This window comes from Adelges cooleyi, unplaced genomic scaffold (assembly GCF_023614345.1).
Source record: "Adelges cooleyi isolate 19-005CV unplaced genomic scaffold, UGA_ACOO_1.1 ACOO_flye_CR_arks_rails_tigmint_CR_PRNA_651, whole genome shotgun sequence".
Lineage (NCBI taxonomy): Eukaryota > Metazoa > Arthropoda > Insecta > Hemiptera > Adelgidae > Adelges > Adelges cooleyi.
In genome coordinates, this window is record NW_026096352.1 from 3569081 (window position 1) to 3590943 (window position 21863).

Below are 21863 nucleotides of genomic sequence, written 5' to 3' on the forward strand. Positions count from 1 at the left end.
TCATAGGGAAAAGTGCCTTGCCTTCTTATAAATAGCGCATTCCGTTCCTCATAAAAATATTAAACGCTACGTATTAGGGTTTATTTGTGTTTCATTTTACTATTAAGTCTCAAATTATTACAGCGTAGTTTAAAAGAATTATTCTAAGTATAAGATTATACTTGGTAAAAATGCTAAATTTTATTTATGAAACATAATGATACTAGTATGGAATTAACATCACGTCAACATCTCCTGTGGAATCTGTTAATGACAATTTTTATTAGGTATGTAACTGATATAAACTTGAAATATATTACAAGGTCGAATACAGTGATAAAAATTGCAAAGTGATGAAAAATTGAGAAAAACCAACTATAATATAGTTACATACTATAAGTAGCTTAATGTCTATGAACGGGATGAGTAGAGAAAAAGTATAATGGAAGCCAAGATCATTAAGGCCGGTAAGTATTACGGAAAAAACAATAAATAACCTTAATTTTATAAACATTAGAAATAGAAAACATATTATCCTCATAACAGTATTGCACAATACACACCAATGAGTTAAATAGTAATTTGTAGTGAGACGGAGAGAGGGATGGTGTGTAATAATTGTGACACGGCATGGAAATCAATTCCCTTTTTCGTGTTTGTTTGCACCCACAACCCCGAAAGACGATCGAGACATAATTCTCGATACACATATTATAATAAGTATACACGTACACTATATTATAATATACGGTTACACATACACACATGATAGTATAATAAGTATAATATAGGTAATATATATTTGTACAGATAAATAATAATGGGGAAATCAGAAACCCGAGTGGTTTCACCACCACTTCGTAACCTGTGGGTGGTTTGACGGTAGCATCGACAGTCGGGGGAAGGTGTGGAAATAACATTTCAGGCTATTGCGCGTTTGGTTCCGACTAACTGTGCGTGGGTCGCCCTTTCCGTTTGTCCATAATCTCCGTGCTTATGATAACCCTACACGATTCATTCACACGACTACTGTTGTACACATTTCATTTACACACTATAAGAGGCACCTGTTGTCGCGGTCGCGTGGTACAATGGTCTCTCTCGATCTGCTATTTTTCTTTCCATACGGGGCGGCGTATAGCTTCTCTTTTTTTGTTCACTCTCCTCGTCCTGGAAGAGGTTAAGGGGGAGCAACAGAACTGCCAAAATTTCTCCTCGTCACCGTCGTATCCATTGTTTGTTACACCCACTCCACCGATAGGGTCGGCCGGCCGCATTATGGTTTTTTTATGTTGTCCGCGCAACAGTGACGGCCGAATGCCGCTGCCGCCGTAATCCACGGCGCTGAACGCTTGAAGGCGGTAGCGTCGCGCGTTCAGTACGCCAAACGACACCGGCTCCTCGGCACGTTTACCGCGCTTACCATCACCTACATAACCCCCCCTTTCCCTCACGGCAGCGGCACGTATTGCCGCCGCTATTGCACTCACGCACACAAATTGCACGCTGCAAACTGCACTTAAAAACGCACTCACGCACGACCGCTAAAAAAAACCCCACCCAGCACTCTCGATTTCGTTTTGAGCACCAAGCACGTTTAAAACTACATTGAATACAAAATATTTAATTGAACAAACAATTGTTTTTTGCACACCTCGCACGCCTGCTCCCGTTTTGCACGAGCACGCTACCAAAGGGACTTAGAGCACGCCAATCAAACTTAAGCACCAGCCGCTGTTAGGAAAACCATAAGAAAATAAAGACAAAATCACAGGTCCGACCGGTTCGCCACAACAGTCGCCCGCAAGGGGTGACGCCGGTCGTCGAGCAACAGTCGAGCGCAAAAACACCGCGGTACAGGAGGTAATTCCACTTTATATATATTTTTTAATTCATAACAGAACACAGTATTCTACATATTCGTTAAGAATAATTATTATTGAATAGATTTTCAAAAATACATTTATAAGATATTTTTTTTGAGTTTTATAAATCAAGATTTTTGCAAAAAATTGTCTTTACCGAACACCTTAATACATCTGAGGGTTTACCGTAAGTAAATATTGTCGTTAACGTTTCTGCTGAAACTAAAAGCGCAAAATATAATATTAAAAATGAGTTAATAGTTTTTAAGAGTCTTCTACGATAAGTACGAATAACCGCATTTTCCGTAACGTCGGGTCACTAATTTATTGAATATATATTTACACTAATCACTATTATATGAAGAGAATGATTTACGATTTACGCGTATAAGCTTTTTTGATGATTCAATAATTAAAAGGATCACAAATTCTGTATAGTTCAACAAGAATAACAAACATAATATATTATATATACTACTAATATATTTTGTACAATGAAGTTTATAACTATGCAAGTTACTTAAAAATGGCATATAAATTATAGTAAACTGTACTAATATTGTATATGCTAAAAGTATATGTGGTTAAATAAAAAACGCCCAATATTTACTAGCACTGGGGAGTTAAGAAGCTAATGAGAAGTTTCCTTTTTATTCCTGGCATTAAATAAGGAGCGAATAGTGCTGAAATCCGTGCCTAAATATTGCCCAACTACCTACGGGGAAGATAACGAGAACTTTCCAATACCTCCCCAACATTGAGTAAATACTATTAGGGGAAGTTCGTATAAGGTCTGCCTTAAACCCATATATGTTTTTATTAATATTGGGTGAATAATAAATATACAAAGTGAGGCAACACAACGTTAGGAGTTAAATTAGAACGACGGAGGAAAATATTGGGAAAAATCGCTTGGAATAAGCAAATCTAAAACCTAGTATCAAGAACAACCTTAATAATAACAGGGTTTTAGAACGCTTACAAAACATGTCGGTGGCAAGAGAGCAGGTGGTAGGAAAAAGGTAATTTATGCGTATTTAAAGAAAGAAAGAAATTTAAATAATTAAAATTAATAATCCAATAAAAAAAAACTGGCAACATGGATTAATAAAGATAGATTAAGACCACTAAATATCTTTTGCGCCTTAATAAATAGTGCTTTCCGTTTCCCTTAACTTCGGAACTTAATCGATTTTACTGATTTTTATCAATAATTAAACTTTACATCATTAACGGCCACCTAGCAATACTAAAACGACACTTTATACATTATCCAAATTCTAGGTATAATTGATGAAAAATGCACACTGCAGTAAAGAATTAAAAAATATATTTTGGTATGATTTGGCTTAAGATGATTGTAGTACAAAATATATTTAGAAGAGAAGCCCAATGCTGAAAATCTTTACACCATCTTTTTAATTAAATATTACATCCTTCCTCATACTTTATACAGAGATCATAAACCACTGTAACCGTCTACATATTATGGTACTTACATGAGTACTTTTTAATACATTTTTATAAAAGTTTGTACTTTAATTTAACAAAACTGAAAACAAACATTTTTCGTAATGGCAGATTGTGCCATACCAAACTTTTTCAACAAAGCAACAGATTATAAAAAGGCAAGGAGTAGTGGATAGGGAACATATTGTTGAAAAACAGAGGTCACAAAATTTAACGCGCTGTTATAATATATTCAAAGTCCCAAACTTGAAAAGTTTCAAAAGATTTAGCAAGATATTGTTTTATCTACAGTAAACACAACGCGTGTACTTTAATCGATATTTATGATGAGTTTTTACATGTTTGATCGCTAACAAGCAATTCAATAACAAACATAAAAATGTCAATTACCATGAAAATATATAGTGAACGAAAAAGTTAAAAGTAAGTAGTTTCGTCGCTTTGGGATCAATCTGACATATTTAAACAGTTCGGAAAATCCTATTACAGTTTCTCTCGAGTAACAGCTTAAAAAGACCTTTCGATTAGTCGCAACAATATATTAAAATAATTGTATGACGTTATTGACCGGGAGTGGCTATAGCTAACTTATGCCAGTTAATACAACAACATTTTGCAACAACATATTAAAAGCTAAAAAGCATCATTGTGTGTCTACAATATAATATGTATTGTTTTTGTTCTATAACGTCAAAAATATTACTCTTACGCTGTTAGAATTTTTAGTTATTTTCTGCTAATAAAGCTGTCAACCAGTCTACAAGGGTTCGTTTCTTGCGAGGACATTTTCCAATTTTATGGTTTGAAATAGGTTTGACATATTAGTGGCAAGGACCGGTTACATTAGTTGTTAGCCTTAATATTTTTTCCATATCAATAAATAATGTCCTGAGATAAAGAACCATATTTTACCATATTGTTATATGCAGGTTGATTTGTATAATAAATGAAATATTTTGATTTGCTTTTAAATTTCGAGGTCTTGCGTTCTAAACTGCCAACCAAAATTACTCTTCTAGGTATTTTTTTAAATTATTAAAACTAGAACATTAATACAATTTTTAAATGGAACGTCTCTACGTGGAAATATAATATGCATGAGCCCTGTTGAACGTTTTTTATGTTATGTGTTCTAACCACAACGCTGAAAGTAAATTGTCACTATTTTTAGAGCTGAAATCGATCAACTAACTACGATTAATGCTAAGTTTGTTTATTTTACGTCTATTACTACCACTGATCTGGGCTTAGACGGTTTAGATTTGGTATTTTTGGGCTTAAAGATAGCTACCAACCTAACGCTACCAAACAAGTTGGCCCAGAGAAAGGTGCAGGTGGCTAATATTAAATTATAATTTCCATAATCTTACATATGAGATCAGCATATCTTTATCTAATTTAACTAGTTTATAACAATTCGAATTCTCTACAGCTCAATTTTTTTAAATAATTCTTTTTTTTTATTTTTCACTTTAGTTTTTTAATTCTGTATTTGTAAAATCTATGAATACCGAATCATAAGTTAGTTGATTAAACGTCCAAGTTAGCTAAAAGGTCTATAAGTTATCATTATCTTAAATAAAACACTACTGAAATCCGTTTGCCCCGTTAAGTAACACAGTTAAGAAAAACTTTGTTTTACAATTAGGTAAAACATATGAACAACACAAACAAGTAAATAAAAAAAAATCTATCCTCCCTTATTGCAAATATGGTCACTGGTAATTAAATAACAATAAAAACTCTACACAGTTGAACCGCTGAAGAAATATTTCATTTATTATTTATTGCTTATATTTATAGTATATTTATTTATTTATTATTATTTTAGCTTGATCAGTAAAAACGGCTTTTAATCATTTGTATTAATAACGATTTAATTAGAAACTTTTTTTAGCTTAAACATTTATTTCATAAAAATAATTGCTGTTAAGTAAAATTTTAATTACCCTATATATAAAAAACGCATTGTAAAGTGGGAATAAAACAGTCGTATCTCCAATAACACGAGGATAAAGGAAGTACTCATTGAGGTCCCGTGATGGTCTGTAGACTACCAGATAGATGTACTCGGATCTTTAATATGGTACGATATATTTTCTGTAATAATCTAAAATATTATTAACCGTTGATATTCCCAATAAGGTTGACTTTTACCTACCTTGGAAGGTCTTTGAACTAATAAGTTATTAATTTCGTAATGGTCATATACTTCTTCCTAATTGTCACTTCCTTGAAACTGTATTATGTGTTCCCATTAAATGTTATTAGATTGAACAAAAAACATAATACAACTCCCTGGAAATTCAATGTATTAACCGCTGAGTTCCTATCGGTATCACTTGTAAAGTACGCAGAAGGGTTTATTACATAAATATAATAATAATACTGTTTTTACCTAACTATGAAACAATCTGTTTCAAGTGTTTACACTGAACGTATTGCCTTTTATAAGTGGAAACACGATATCATTCCGTCTATGGTATTATCAATTTGTTCGGAATCATACAATTCAAATAATACGTTACGGGTTGAACTTGCTTAGTTATTAAATTTCGCCTAACTGATTTATTTCTAAAATATTTTCAAAAAAAAAAGCCATGGTCGAAAATGGAAAAAATGAATACATAGGACTAGGAATTGCATCAATTGTGGAGAAAACGAGAGAGAATGAGTTGAGATGATTCGGCCATGTTATGAGAATATATAAGGTAGAGGCAGTGAGAGTTGTAGTGAAGATGAATGTAGAGGAAAACCGACGTAAAAATGGATAGACGGATTAGACAGATTAGATATGAGAATAGCTGAGGTGATTGAACGAGATGTAAGAGATCGAAACTCTATGTAGGAGTACTACTAGGGTAACCGACCCTATGTAGATGAGAATGTAAGGCTAAGATGATGAAGGAGCAATGGTCGAAAATATTATTCACCACATCTATTGTGGCGCTGCATAAACTCAGCAGCGTACATAACACATCAGATCTAAAATGCGGGTTTTCCGACTTACAGTATACAGTTTTTTTTGTTTGTTTATCTTAAAATTTTCTGTAGGGTTATGTAAGAAAAATAAACAAGGGCTTAAATTACTTTGACTGTTGACGCGGCATGACTAACTTGCACAGCGAGTTCAACTTTATGCATTTCGTTTGATCTCCAAGACCTAAAATGTTGAGATAACGTCGATTTTTGTTAATATAGCAAACATAATACCTATGTTTTGTTTGTGGTCAGTGTAAATGTTTTACGTGTCAGACATTTTAGGAAAATGAATTGTTTGGTTTAAAAAATAAATAATAAAGAAAGTAAAAAATGTAGGCGCTTAACGTCCAAAACGTCTACATAACGACGTCATTACATAACGTGGGGTAAATATTATTTTATATTTATATACATATATATAGTGTACATTGTACAATATATGTATTATTGCGCCGGTAATTCAAAACATTAAACGCTTACTGAAAAAGTCCCGGCATAACTTTTTACACAGTCAATAAAACCTAATGGTAGGTACACTAGTTTAAGTTCAGGTCTGTTGATTTATTTTTTACGGTGTAATTCCGTACATATTTTTTTTATTCAACGTCACACATTTGAATATTATTATGCGGTTTTTATCCGTAATAAAGTCTATCAAAACTTGTAATGATAGCTATTATAATAAAAAAACAACTCCACAGTACAAGCGAAACAAAAGAAACTTCGAACTATTCTGTTTGTTTATTTTATTTATGACAAATAGTGCGGGAGAACCCGGAACCCCTATTGGAGCAAAAATTTAGTGCAAATATTTATCTATATATATACACGTTAAACATGCTATTTTATGTTAAGTTTAAGCAATATCATTCAATGTATATAAATATATATATACAATGTCATGCTTAACGACGCAACGTAGATAGTTATAACCAGGAATATATTTATTGAAAACTTTGTTTGGAGCACTGTGATAAGCTGGATGGAGGAAATCAAGTCGAGAAGTGCTAAATAATATGGTGCAAGATTTCAACTTTTGAAACTTTAATAGTAAAGTTTATACTTTATTAACTTTTGAAATTAAATATATTTTACTTAACATATTGACTGGTCGATAACGAGTTTTGAACACCTATTTTTAAAGTTGTATAGCTTAAAAGTTAGAAAATTCAATTAGTCATAATTATATTATTTATATTATTATATTTTTCCCATGTTAAAGTATTAATTTATACAACCATAGTTACACATTTGAGGTTTATTGTAAAAGTTACTAGTATTATGTTCCTAATAACTTAAGTCCACAAAATATATTGTGCAATACGATTTAAGTCCAATTATTTTTTTAAGTTAATGTATTATAAGGGATGAATTGTTTTTTTTATATTTTCTCATGTAAAAGTATTTTATACAGCTAGTTACACATTTTATATTTATTGTAAAAGTTATTGAAATAAAAATATTTGTCTTAAGTTTAATTCAAAGTTTAAGTTTTATTTTACCAAAATGAGTTATTTTGAACATAAGACCTTTTACCCGAGCACCACAGAATTAAACCAAATGCGATATTGAGTGGTTTACGATAAAATGATCTACTTGTATTGTACGGCACAATAATTAAGTATTGAATATGTTGAATTGGATGATAAATAGAGCAAGAGAAACAATTATTATTTTTCTAGAGAACTCGAGAAAGAAAATGTCTCTACTAAGTTATGAGACAATGAAAATAGTAGCCAATTGCAAAACTATGATATAACTATTTTTGACGACTATATTATACGAATTAAAAGTTAATTAATAGTCGACTAAATAACATGTTTCAAAAATCGAAAAAGGAATGGACTAGAATTTAGTAGACTAATTAATTTGTTTTATAGATTTTCCGTACATTTGTAGTATTACAAAACTGTTCAAGTTTCAACACTCTACTTAAAGGTGGTTTATTAAAGAAAACATTTTAACCATATTGTGCTACTATTGAGTCGCCAACAGTGTATAACAGTAATTCACAGAATGAGCAATTCAAGACAATTGTTTAATAAATAAAGCTTCTGTTTAAGTAAATAAAATTTACCCTAACAATAATTTTACAAAAGACTTCAATGACATTCAATTTTTATGTTCCATTTTTGCCGTCATAAACGACCAAATGCATAATAAAACCAAATGGAACAATAAGTAGTTTATTTGAATAGTGAATCAATATTTGAAAGTTTAATATTACTTAATGATAGCTATTTCAGTGCATATACGATTTTATTAATCGATTTTTACACTTTTTCCCTACTGCTACCATAAAAGTATAATATACGTTTTTTCATTATACAATTTTCTGTACAGTGTACTATAAGTATGAAATTAAAAAAAAAACGCAATTAATAAAGTAGAACAGAGAATATGGTGTTAACAATGAGTTATAGTAATAGTTTTAAAACATTTTTGAAAATTAGTCGTATCCATTAGAGTATAACGTTTTTTAATAAAGGAAAACGTTTTTCATTTTTCAAACCCTGACGGACACATCATTCAGTTGAACCATTGAAACAATTATTAAACTGTCGAGCAACATTAGAGATATTGTTGCGTTCTGTCAAATCGAGTTGATGATGTTCGATTAATATCCATTACACAACAAAATCGCGCCGGTCTTAGTTGAAATGTCCTCCCAATATGTGGTAATATCTACCCAAAGATCTTATTAAGACCATGACAGCCTGTATCAAATCGTTCAACAGTTTTTATCGATGTGAATTGCTCTTAGATGAGTTGCAAACCATATTATAAGAAAATAATAACCAAACAATACCTATTTCAGTAGTATTAATCGTTTTTTTCTACACTTCCAATATTATCCACGAATGTCTCTTGTTACTCACTTCTAAAACTTTAACATGGATTTGATGATGTTATTAGGCTGGATACAAAAAATTTCACGTCGCCATTTTCGCGTTACATTTTCACTTTCAGTTGGAGATAAGAGATAAAATATTAGAAATTAAAAATATCATATACATGATTAAACGTGTTTCCGTGGAGCAGAGAAAATAACTAGGTTTTTTTTTATTATGGACTTATGATTTTGTTTTCGGTCAAACTATAATTTCAATCGGATACATTTGGGCTAACGAAAAAGACTTTTTTGTTTTTAAAACAAGAACAGAAGTACAACGTAGAATTTTAGAATTTCTTACGTTCAATTATAACCCCCCTTTTTTACTCTTGTGTCATTGCTAGACTTTTCATAAGTCACACCTTAACTTGAAAAAACACTATATAATTTTAACATATTATTTGTATGTAAAATTAATTGTTTTAATATAGACTTTAGAACGCTATTTTCCGAGGAATTTAAAATTGTCTTTTATGATTTTTATTTTTTGGCTTATGTAACTAGAATATAAATAGAATTAGTTAAGGGGACTTCACACTAGAATTTATTAAGGCGCATTTACCTAGGCAATTTTCACTAAAACTTAATATTAGGCTAAATTGTGTAGAAATTTAATACCATTGCTTATAAATAATATAGATAGCCCACTGTTATGTATTTTTTACTGCGCATAAATTGTTCCTGTTATGCCTTATACTATTTTTAATTATAGAGGTACCGTGAGCGCTAACAAACGACGCGCAGGCATACTACGTCCTTCCTGACTGTAATATCTACTGGTACATTTTAAATAAATGAAAATATATTAACAAAGAAAATAGGGATCTATTTTGATTTTAACTTTTCTTTTTACTTTTATAACGCATACTGGCCATATATTTGTATTTTAAACAGTACGGTGTTAAAAATTTTCCGATTTTAGTTTTGAAAAAAAATTTGAATTCTTCATAACATTCACAAGGTTTTTTAATGATTTTTACAATAATATTGAAAACGAAAATGTACTTCGGTCGATTTATCAAAGCTAGTACTAAAAAATCTATATCTATTTAAAGACTATTATTGGAACACCCATTTTAGGGCACAATTAAAATTAGAATGAGTTGTTTCCGACCAAAAATACGCAGGTAATTTAAAAAAATATTTCGTTTGTTTGACTGTTTATAGGATGACTTTTTTGGGATGGGGTCTAGAACCTCTGAATTAGCAGAAAAAATGTTTTATATATATATTTTTAAACAATTCTTAAAAAAGGTTAAGTATACATAACACTCAGAGAGTAGCAAAAAAACAAAGGTTTCGATAACCTCAGAATCAACATATGGAAAACTCAGACACACGGGTCCGGATAAAGTTCCAACAATTATTCCAGAACTTAATCATTTGTTCCGGAGCAAATATCGGATATTAACAATGTAAGTGTGTTTTCAGAAAACCTACATTTGTAAAATACAAATTACAATATCTCAACTTCTTTCAGTCATTTTAAAAATGACGCGTGATTAATACCTAAAAATTGATTTTGCAGTTTAGAAAAGTTTACTCATAAAATTTAAGTTAATATAACATGTTGAAATATATTTAATAAAAGTTGTCCTATAAAGTTTTACCCACCAAACTAAAATAACAATTAAAAAATACAGACTTTTCTTTTAATCTTTTTTTTTTTTTAATAATAATGTAATAAAGTTTACAATAAAATTTGCACATAATATGCAAGTAAGCAAATTTAATGATCTATTACAAAAAATTGTATTTATATGTTTATTGAAAAATAAACAAAATATGTTAATATGTTCTTGTTTCAATACACCTAGAAACGTTTGTCATTTGTAACGCGGCCCTATACATTAAAACGGAAAAAACTAATGACAATTTTTTTTTAAGATATTTTCAATTATACATATTTGCATATCAGAGCTATTCAAATTGTAAAGCTATAATAATAACAGTTGTTTGTAATTTTTGGTCGTTCTATATTTTTATCTAACCAAAAATTAAAAAATAAACACAAATAGCAACCCGCTTAAACGCTACACCATTCAGGCAAGAGATAATAATTGAACTATTTAAACAATGTACTTATTATTAAAATAGAGACAAATGAGTATTTATATAATTATATGTACGATCCTATTATATGTTTTGATGAATTTATAAAGAAATTTCATTACGGCCATAGTATAAGTTTTTAGTTTTATTTATACATAATATGGTAGAATTTATATCACAGTAACATTATTATAACTTTCAACTTCATGCCAAATTTATAATTAATTATTTATTTAAAATGAAAACATTATTATATTTATTTTATAACTTAAGGTATCTAGTACTAGTGCTCTTTTTATTTAAAAGATGCTCTATGGAAATAGGGATTATAGCTCACAAATGGTTTAATTCTTATAATTTTATTTTTAATTTATCAATCATAATATTTTATAGTGAGCTACGATAGCCGATTTTACAAATTATAATTTCTGAAGCTATAATAACTGTAAAAAATTCTGAAATAAGCATTTTATACGAACTTTTCTGATATAAGGTAAATATTAGTTTGAGTATATGCAATCATGCCAGACTACAAACAAATAATTGTCAACCTTAATTGAAAGAAAATTAGTCATCTGTTTTTCAGTCAAGTCACTTGTAATCATATTTTCGTTGTGCGTAAATAAAAGACAGTGCAAAATAATGGGAATATCCAATAGAGCTTAAGTATGGTCAGAAGCTGTCTAGCTTGACGAAAACCCACAGGAATACCAATACGCCTAAAAACAAAACAGCTATAAGACTGGTACTACAGTAAATTGTTAAATGTTTAGCAGCCAATAAGGGTCACCGTTTCACCATGTTAATCCGTGTTCAAATTTGTTTTATTTAGGAAACCCCAAAAAAAGGAAATTATACTTTGACCGTAGTAAATTAGTTGGTTGCTATGTGTGAGTGAAATAATAGTCCACAGGTACCTGAAAAATATTTCCATTATATTAGTAATTACGATATATACGGGAAATCACCCGTAATCGTATCCTCCCTAATACTCAAAATGTAATTTCAAACACATTATATCTTTTAAAATTCTATCATCAATTTTTATTTCTACGATTCGTGCCAAAGCATTTATTGAAAAGTTTTTTTATCACATTAAAAAAACCGCTTCGATGTAAATGGTAGAAATATGAAATATAGATATGATTTTTGATCATCTGTCTTTCAGAACAATTATTAGTCTCTGTTCCGATCCGTATGATCTCCTACTACTAAAATATCCAGAGAGCAAATGTATATTTTAAAATAAGCAATAATGTAATATTAACAACTAGTTGATAATCATTTGCCAGAATTTTGATGTATGAAGTTCAAAATTGTAGGTGGGCTAAGTGCTTCAATTTTCTTTTCTTTTCTAGCATCTTATTCCATATGTGCCAGTTGAATTTTTAAAACAAGAACTATTATTAATTACTTTGTGTATATTTCAGATGGACCTGACTATGATGACCATTACCGTCATGGTGTACATGTTGTTTGGCCTCAACAAATATTCAGAAGGCATGACACATCCTAGAGTAAAGATGTACGGACCCAAAGTGACCATTGTAGAACACCGTCAAATGGAACCAACGGTTGAAGAAGTAAAATCCTTTGCCAAAACCGAACAGCTGCCAAACGAACCGAATTGTGTAGAGCTCCGAGTTATGTGGCGTTTATCCCAGCGATTAAGACAGGCAATGCAATCTTCTAATAACATACCCGGGAATGATGACCCATTTAAATACAATTTGTATGAAGACTATGCCAAGCCGAGATATGCGAACAGGCAGAGATCATTGATGATGGGACAATCGATGGCTGACAGGTAAATGATGCATCATTTTTGTACTGTTTTTCTACTTCCTAACTAGTAAATATGGAACTAGTATATGTCATAATAGGAATATAATAGGATACTATAGCAGAAAATCAGACTTAGAATTTCGGTTAAGTAAACTAACTGTTTTAATTTCTTCATGACTGATTTAATATGTACACAGATTCTATTTTTTGGCAACGATGCACATATAATACCATTGATAATACTTATAGATTACATGATTGTATTTACTTAGTTCCCATATTATATCACATATTTTATGGCTTTTGTTGAAACACTTCTATTTTCTCTATGCCAAATTAATAGATTATTATAAATACATAGACCATTAATAGAAACAAAATATTTTCGCATCCGAGGCAGCGAACTTTAAGTTTTACGCGTATAAAATACATTTAATGCACCCTATGTGTTTATGCAACATTACCCATAGATGCAGGGATTGTTCATTAATAAATTGTTCAATGTTTATTATCTGGATAAGGCGGACGAAAATGGTCGCAGACGTTAAGTGTGGTTTCCGAGTCACGTTATGACATATGTGAATTTGTATAGTGGGAAATGGGTGTGACTTTATCAGCGGCGACGTTATGATGCGCAGCCCGAGGCATTTTTATAAATTGATTAGAATATCTAAAAAACGTAAGCACACAATAATGCGTAAAGTACATTTCTATGTTAAAAAATCAAACGAAGAGTATAGATTTTATAAAAATAAAAACTCGCCGCTTAATCTAGAATAATTTTTGAGATACAGAACACATATCTTACAACCGTTCCACGCGACAGGCAGAGGCAAAAATATAGTATCATTAAATTATGTATTGTTACTGAAATTGTATACATAATCATCATATAGTTCCGATTTGTTTGTTGTTAGTGCATGCAATTTAACAACATATGTAACATTATCAATATTAGTTACACTGATTGGAGTGTAATATAATTATCGTATGACAATCTGATGATCGATGTGAATACTCGGTGTTGAGTTTATCTAAAAGAAGTCAACATCTGATTGTATATGTAGTGTGTTACGTGAATCCTTTCATCCAAAATGATTATGTATATCTCACAAAACTATCATCTTCAAACATTGCAATGTGTACCGACTGTTTACAGATATCAGCTGTACGCGGAAATGAGGCCTTTTGACAAAGTAGCTCGTATGGCGAGCCTTGAGTGGAAACAAGCTCAAGAACGAGCCGGTAGAAAACCAAATCTGTTTCGGCTCGGTTTCCCCATGTCGAAGATACCCGGCACTGCAATGCGGTTGACGGCCAAGAACAGGTTTCAAGAACTAAGGGAGCTAATCCGTAAGGAAAAAATCAAACACTACAGGAACGGAGGTCGCAACAACGTTGCCGCGGACGACTCAATCCCTGTTATGCCACTTACCGACATAAGTCCCGAAAGTACCGACAACAAGAGACCCGGCTACGAGACGCTCATGACACGTCCCAGACACTTTTCATACGGTCAGTACATGAATGCCAGCAGTAATGACATGGAGAACAAGCTTACAACGGCATCTCCGCCTCAGGTACGAACACGAGTCAAATTAATCATTCTCCAACGTTATTTATACTAGGCAATTCTGCCCAATTGCCAGACAACAACATTATTAACTACAATAATGTAACGTTGTAAGTTTCTAACTCTACAAGCATAATACTTGTCTGACGTGAGATAGACATTTTATGGAAAGCTACAATAAAAAAACTACTTATACTACCTAAAAATTCTTTCGTTAGATTCTGTACACGTGATTGATAGAATATTTTTTTCACTTATTTTTAAAATGTTAAATGTCATTCAGCTATTTCGTTGTAACCTTCAACAAAATGTTTAAAAATCGTAATATACCATAACTTTGTAAAAAAAAAAACAATTAAACCAACTATTGCAATATAATCAGCTAAATTTAATTAAAGATTCTGGATGGTTTTCTTTGGAAATAATTGTAATTCTGTAGCTTTTGTTATGGAAAACTTTGTAGTCCACATTATTTACAATCTTCATATCTTTAATTAATTTCCTGAGTTGTAAATTTAAATACATAAAATTGTACGGAAAATGTAAACTGATTAAATACCAATATTGAATGATTACTTTTAGCAATTAGAAGTTTTAACAGAGGGAGAGTGTGACGTAATATTATTACTACTTTTTAAGCCGAACAAAAAGGCTCGTGGAGGGAAAAACAGTAGAGGAAGACTTTCATAAGTCTTTATAATCGGTAATTAAAAACAGAAATTGAGCATTTTAAAATTAACTAGAAAGTAAAAAGAGAAAAGCAAAAAGAGTAGATAATTACGGCCAAAAAAAAAAATACTTTATTGCAATTTGTCCCCTGCATAAACTTTCAAATTCTATAATATGTAATCACAAGTAATTTTTCAAAAACTGTTATTCACCTTTTACAGGTGATACAAAATTAAAATTACAGCCATTTTTTCTATGACATAATTATTTTAGCTAAAAAAGTTTCTAATCAAATCTTAATTAAATAATATCATTATGATTTAACTTCACCACTAATTATAAACTTGTCAAAGTTTCCTTGAAACACCGTATTTTCAAGTTTCACTGTATACAGTTTTAGAATTTGTATTTATTGTTACACTATTTTTTTTTCTCCGGCTTCACGATTCATTGAGGATCTTTACCGCCAAAACTACCTCCTCCCATTTCTCTCTATCTTGCGCTATACCTTGCCAATCCGTCCCAACTTCTTGGGCTACCACATTCCATATCTCATTTATGCTGTCTATCCATCTTCTTCGTGGTCTTCCCCTTGGTCTCCTCCCCGCTAACTTCCAAGTCATTATTTCTTTTATCAGGCATCCGTCCGCTCGCTTCGCATGTCCGGCCCATTACATTCTTATACTTTTAACAAATTGTTCAATATTTTCTCTTTTGTATAGGTTCCCCAGTTGTGCATTCGATCTTAATTCCCATTGTTGGGTTTCGGTATTACATACTTAATCATGTATTCTTCTTAAGATTTTCCTTTCAAATCTACTTAGTTTTTCTTCATCACCTTTAGTTGTGGCCCACATGGCACATGCATATGTCAGTACTGGTCTTATGTAGCTTACATAAAGTTTTTCTTTCACATTTTTTGATATCGTTTTTTATTTAAATAGGTTCTCCATTGCGAAATAATATCGATTTGCTGCATTCAGCCTCACATTTGTTTCTTCGTGCATAATATGTTTGTTGTTTAGAGTTACTCCAAGGTGCTTAAATTCTTTAACTTGTTCGAATTCATTATTTTCTACTTTAAGGTTGGAACTATCTAATCCTTTTGTTACTACCATGTATTTTGTCTTCACTGCATTTACTACAAGATCCATATTTTTACTTGCCTTAGTTAATTACTTCAGATTCATTTGAACTTCTGTTCGAGTATTTCTAGTGATTATGATGTCATCTGCGTATGCAAGTAGTAGTCCTCTATCAAGTGACCAGGCGTCACCGTTTGACATTTCTCGGACCACACTTTCCAATGCCATGTTAAAAAGTATGGGAGACATGGCATCCCCTTGTCGTAGTCCACTTTTGATTTAAAAAGCCATAGACACTTCATTCCCAAGTTTTACTTTACTATATGTTTTACTGCTGCATAGTTGTACCATTTTGATAATTTTCAAAGGGATGTCAAATGCCCTGAGCGCCTCCCATAGTCTTTCCCTGACCACGCTATCATAGGCCTATTTATAGTCCACAAACACCATATGCAGGTCTTTTGCATATTCATAGTGCTTTTCCATTAATTGTCTCTTTTTTTTTAATTTTTCTTTTTCTTCTACTGTTTCCTGGTATTTCTTCTTCTTTAAGCTTCTCGATGTCGAATTTTCGAGTTGCTTTTAATTTTCCTTCATTATTCCACTTTACTGCCATTTTACGCTTGAAGACTCCAATTACATGATAATGGTCCGAATCTACATCTGCTCCTCTATAGCTTTTAACATTTGTAACATTTGATTTGTACCTATTATTTATTAGTACATAGTCTATTTGGCTGATGTATCTGCCACCTGGCGATATCCATGTATGTTTATATATATATATTCTTTCTGGGAAACTGCGTGCTACTGATATTCATTCCTCTGCTTTTAGCTTTGTTCCGTTATCGTTACTTCTTTCGTGAAGGCTATGTTTCCCTACAACAGATTTATATATTTCCTCCTTTTCTATTTGGGCGTTTAGGTCTCCCATTACTAATATAACGCAGTGGTTTGGTAAAAAGTCGTAAGTATTTTCTAATGAATCATAAAAGATATTCTTTATTTTTTCGTTTGCCGTTTCTGTAGGAGCGTACGTGCAAATTATTACCAGATCATGATGTTTCATATTTATTCGTATGTAGCATATTCTCTCATTTACTACTATGAACTGTTTAATCTGCGGCATCATACTTTTATGTATCATAAATCCTACTCCGTTTTCATGTTTGTTATTCTTGTTACCCCCGTACATAAACACCATATTTCCAGATGTGACACTTCCTTCTCCTGGCCACCTAGTTTCTTGTAACGCTACAAGGTGTACGTTTTATTTATCTACCACTTCTGTTAGCGTTTGGAGGGCTCCCGCTTTGTATAACGTTCTCACATTCCAAGTTCCAATCCTTAAACCATGTTGTCCAGTCCGATTCCAATGTTCATTAATCATAACTATTAGTTTATTCACACTATTAGTTTTATTATTTTTGATAAACGTTTGTGAAATTTGCTCATCTAGCTTTTGCGATAGTCGTCAAAATTTTTCTACACAAAAAGTCATAGCAAAACAATGTGTACGTCCAATATTGAACAGAGGCGCTACAAAAAAACTTAAGGTCTATTGGGTACAGACACAACATTATTAAAATTCTCCCGTTTATTAGTTGAACGGCGGAATGCATAGGCAATTTTACTACATTGTTGCATGTGGCCCGAATTAATCTCGAAGGGAACAAATCGAACTTAAAGGTCACGTCTTACATATATACAAAAATATTTTAGCTTCGGTGCGGAACTGAGAAGGTATTATTTATACAATGATAGTTTAGTCATAGATTTCCGGAAACAATTTTTTTTTATATACATACATCATTTTATGGTATTTGAGCGATAAAACTTGTTTGTGGACGTTTAACATTGACCACAGAAAGAACGCGAGCTTAGACGGTATGCTTTATACCAATTTGATTAAATTGTTTTATTTTTGTTATTGTTTTTTTTAGTATAGATCGTCGTCACAGAATAGCCCGTGGAATTCCAGATGGTAATCATTAATCGCAAAGACAGATTAATTGCATCGACAGTGAAGCCCATTATACGCCGCTATGTAAATAATCGACACGCTTATACGTAGAATATATTATTTCATCTTTGTTATCGTCTTCTTACAAAGCATCAACAACTTTAATAACCATTTTATTGTTATTTATATTAAACGTTATTAGAAATATTTCAAATCTACAAAAATAACAATAACGACAACAAAACAAAGAGTAGAACACTTTTACGACGGCTGGCTTTGGTTACACCATATTCGGTGTTACACAACTTAATTTAATTTTTCGAATGCCTGAAAATGCAAATTTGTTAAGATATTCATTTTAACTTCAAACCTTGATTCCTGAGAAAAGAAATTGTATTTATTTAGACCCATGCTTATTTTATAGTCATTTCAAGTACAGCCCAAAGGATAACTGTAGGTCACATATAATTAATCATTCCAAAAATTAAATAAGTTACATTTTGTTTGATTTTTTTTTTAGTAAAAATAATTGTATTTGCATACAAATATTGGATAACTTTTCCTTCTATTATTTTCGTAATGTAAAGTTTATATCCAATTATTAGAGAGGTTTTATGTTAGCTAAATAAAATTTGATTGACCTAACTTGATGAAAAGTCAGTGTGATTTAGAGCTTAGAAAACATCTGAGTATTCTTTTTTTCTTATTTGGGATCGATATTCAAGGCAGGGGAATCAAGTCACATATTATAATGATTACCTCTATGTACTCTGTCAATGTTCATTTTAATTAAATATAATAAGTTATGAAAATAAATAAAAAAACTAAAAATAATACTACTACTGTATAAAGTAGTCTCAATTAGTCTCCTTAGTCTCAATTAATAAAGTTTTTTTAGATACCGTATTTTTTCAGCTTGAAATAATTGTTGTTATTCAAATGACAATTATTGTTTATAATCGTTCTCTGACGTACATACTACATAGTATGTATGTTTAAATATTTAATATAATGGAAGTATGTAATAGGCAGTCAACAATCATAAGCTGAAAAAACTGTTTTAATTATAGTACCAAAATCTTTCTGAATCGTCAATTTTTGTAACAATAACGTAAAGTCATAGTTAGTGTTTGAGTGTGCATTTTTTTCACCATAGATCGAAAAATATCGTTTTTCAGTTTTCTATTCATCGCTTAGTAATACATTATCAATCTTTATACTTATGTGTCATATTAAAAATCCCTCTATAATCAAAACCAGTTATTATTACCCGGTTAAAATCGTAACAATACGATAACTAGTAAGCTCTCATTTAGTCATTATGTCTATTATTTTGTAATATTTTAATTTGTAATATTTAATGTTACCCATTTTACAGGCTTTAGATTTCGGTCAGCCTAATTAAAAAAGACGTAAAAGTGAGACTGTATTTCTGGGAGTCCAGGAATTACAAATTAGCAATTAGGCGTTAATTATTTATATATAAAAATATATATATATATTAAGTAGATTAAGGAAGTTTTTCGTTAATTGGTGTACTTGCTTGTAATAGGTCTTGTAGGACATTCTAGTCACGCGATAGCTTAATTGTAGATAGAAAGTAGAGCCAAGTAGAAACACATTCGTATTTGTACAGCTTGGTAGTCTGAATATACCGGACACTCGTTTAAATAAACATAGAAACAGCTTTTATGACAAATTTTTATTATTTCTCCATTAACAATATACAATAAAATATGTGTTAAATGTTTAGTTTTAAAAACTACGTTTAGAGTAAATATAAATTAACTATAAGCACCTAGTATGCCATATGCTATAGTAGTAGCATTGAGTATATATTGAATATACAATATATACTCAATGGTAGTAGTTTTACTGTTCTCATTTCGAGTAGTGTAGATCAACAAAAGCAAGCCATATAAAAATACTTAATTTTTGTTTACATCATATAGTCATGTAGCCTAAGTAACTAGTTTAGTTATCGCATTAAAACTAGTTTAGTCACTACTATAATACTTCACTGTATAAACTTCTAATTCTAACTAACCTAAAAGTAGTATTACAAATATATGCAAAACTGATTCCATTAAAATAATACTATCTGTTGACGTATTTCGATTAATTAATTGTACTAATATTAATAATAATTTATCATAGTAAATCTCATTTGTTAGTACTACTATTACAGTATGTTGTGTCACAAAGGTAACTCGTAAAACGAGCAACTCGCCGTTTCTTTGTTTTTTTTATTAATATTTGTATTGTATCTTTTCTTTATTTTTTAATAAACGGTTGTTTCTTTCTCTCTAATAAGTATTAGTTACTTTGCATTACGATGTTATATTATATTAAGTATAATGTACCTGGTACATAAAAATCAAAGTCAATCCTATATCTCAATATTTCATTTTATAATCATTTGTCCCTATAAAATATTATAACTTTCCTAACTAACGCATATAAATTATATATAATATAAATTAACTTAACAACCTCTTTTGGTAAATTATTTTTAGATTAAATTAGATTAAAAAGTATAGTAATAAGATTATCTAAGTATTATACGCAGTTTTCTTTCAAATATATTTATTGTTATAAATGTATATACATTGTACTAAAGCATATACGGGAGAAAGTTACCGTTTTGAAGTATTCATTCCAGACTTACGCCTGGATGTTTTTTTTAGTTTAATCATCTTAGCTTTAAATAACTATTAACTAATTTATTAGTAATGCTTATTTCTAGTATTGCAAAGAAAGTATATGTGAAGTTCCTAATATGATTAAAAATAAAAATTGACGATTCAGTAGTGGCATTTGCTTACAATCTACAAAATAGGTGTAGTTAACTTAAACAATGAGGTACCTGAAAAACACAGAGCAATGTTTGACAACGGCTATGTTCAGGTTAAATTACAAAAATCATACATTCTGACTAAATATATAGCTTTCTTATCAAACGCCTTTTTACTATCATTACATCTTTTATAATTGATTTACCCTTTTCTAATACGTTTATATTTCTATTTCATTTTTTTTAATACTTTAGGCCAACTTACGATGGCAAAAACATGTTTCGTTTTAAAAATTGTTAGAACAAAATCTCTTACAGTTTTATTTACTTATAATATTTTTCAGACATTCGAAAAAATTGTTTAAAATGTATACATTTTGTGTTATACTTTACTGTGTTTATACTTGTTATTATAAATATTACTATACTTAACAAAATTACTCCATGACAATAACAATCAACCATTTAACCATGTATTGTTAGGATAACTGTTTTATAAAAACTTATGACAATAACTAAAAGTGTGATTCATTTGACTTAAGTATTGATTATTTATGTCAGAAAATTTGTTTTTTAAATATGCAATATTTTAATAGCACTTGTCCTAAAATATAGTAACATTCTGATTTCATATTATAAAGAAAATCGTTTGAATGTTACCACAACATAATTTGTTATGGACGTTGTTCAGTTTATCATGTGAAAAAGGTCAAATTTATTATAAATTAACTGAAACTTCAGCCCAGTTTTACT

At 30.6% G+C, this 21863-nt stretch overlaps 1 protein-coding gene across 3 annotated transcripts; it reads left to right on the forward strand.

The window, feature by feature from the left end:
* The first annotated feature begins 1376 nt into the window (after positions 1-1376).
* Positions 1377-21446, forward strand: LOC126844204 (uncharacterized). 3 transcript variants are annotated; one of them, XM_050582175.1, is made up of 4 exons: positions 1377-1842; positions 12672-13048; positions 14186-14606; positions 18297-21446. In XM_050582175.1, exons 2-4 carry the CDS (start codon positions 12672-12674, stop codon positions 18339-18341), a joined length of 843 nt encoding a protein of 280 aa, XP_050438132.1. In that variant the 5' UTR covers positions 1377-1842; the 3' UTR covers positions 18342-21446. The 3 variants fall into 3 exon arrangements, with proteins under 3 accessions (XP_050438132.1, XP_050438135.1, XP_050438133.1); XM_050582178.1 differs by having other exon boundaries at positions 18302-21446; XM_050582176.1 differs by lacking the exon at positions 1377-1842 and adding an exon at positions 12102-12154.
* The last annotated feature ends 417 nt before the right edge of the window (positions 21447-21863 follow it).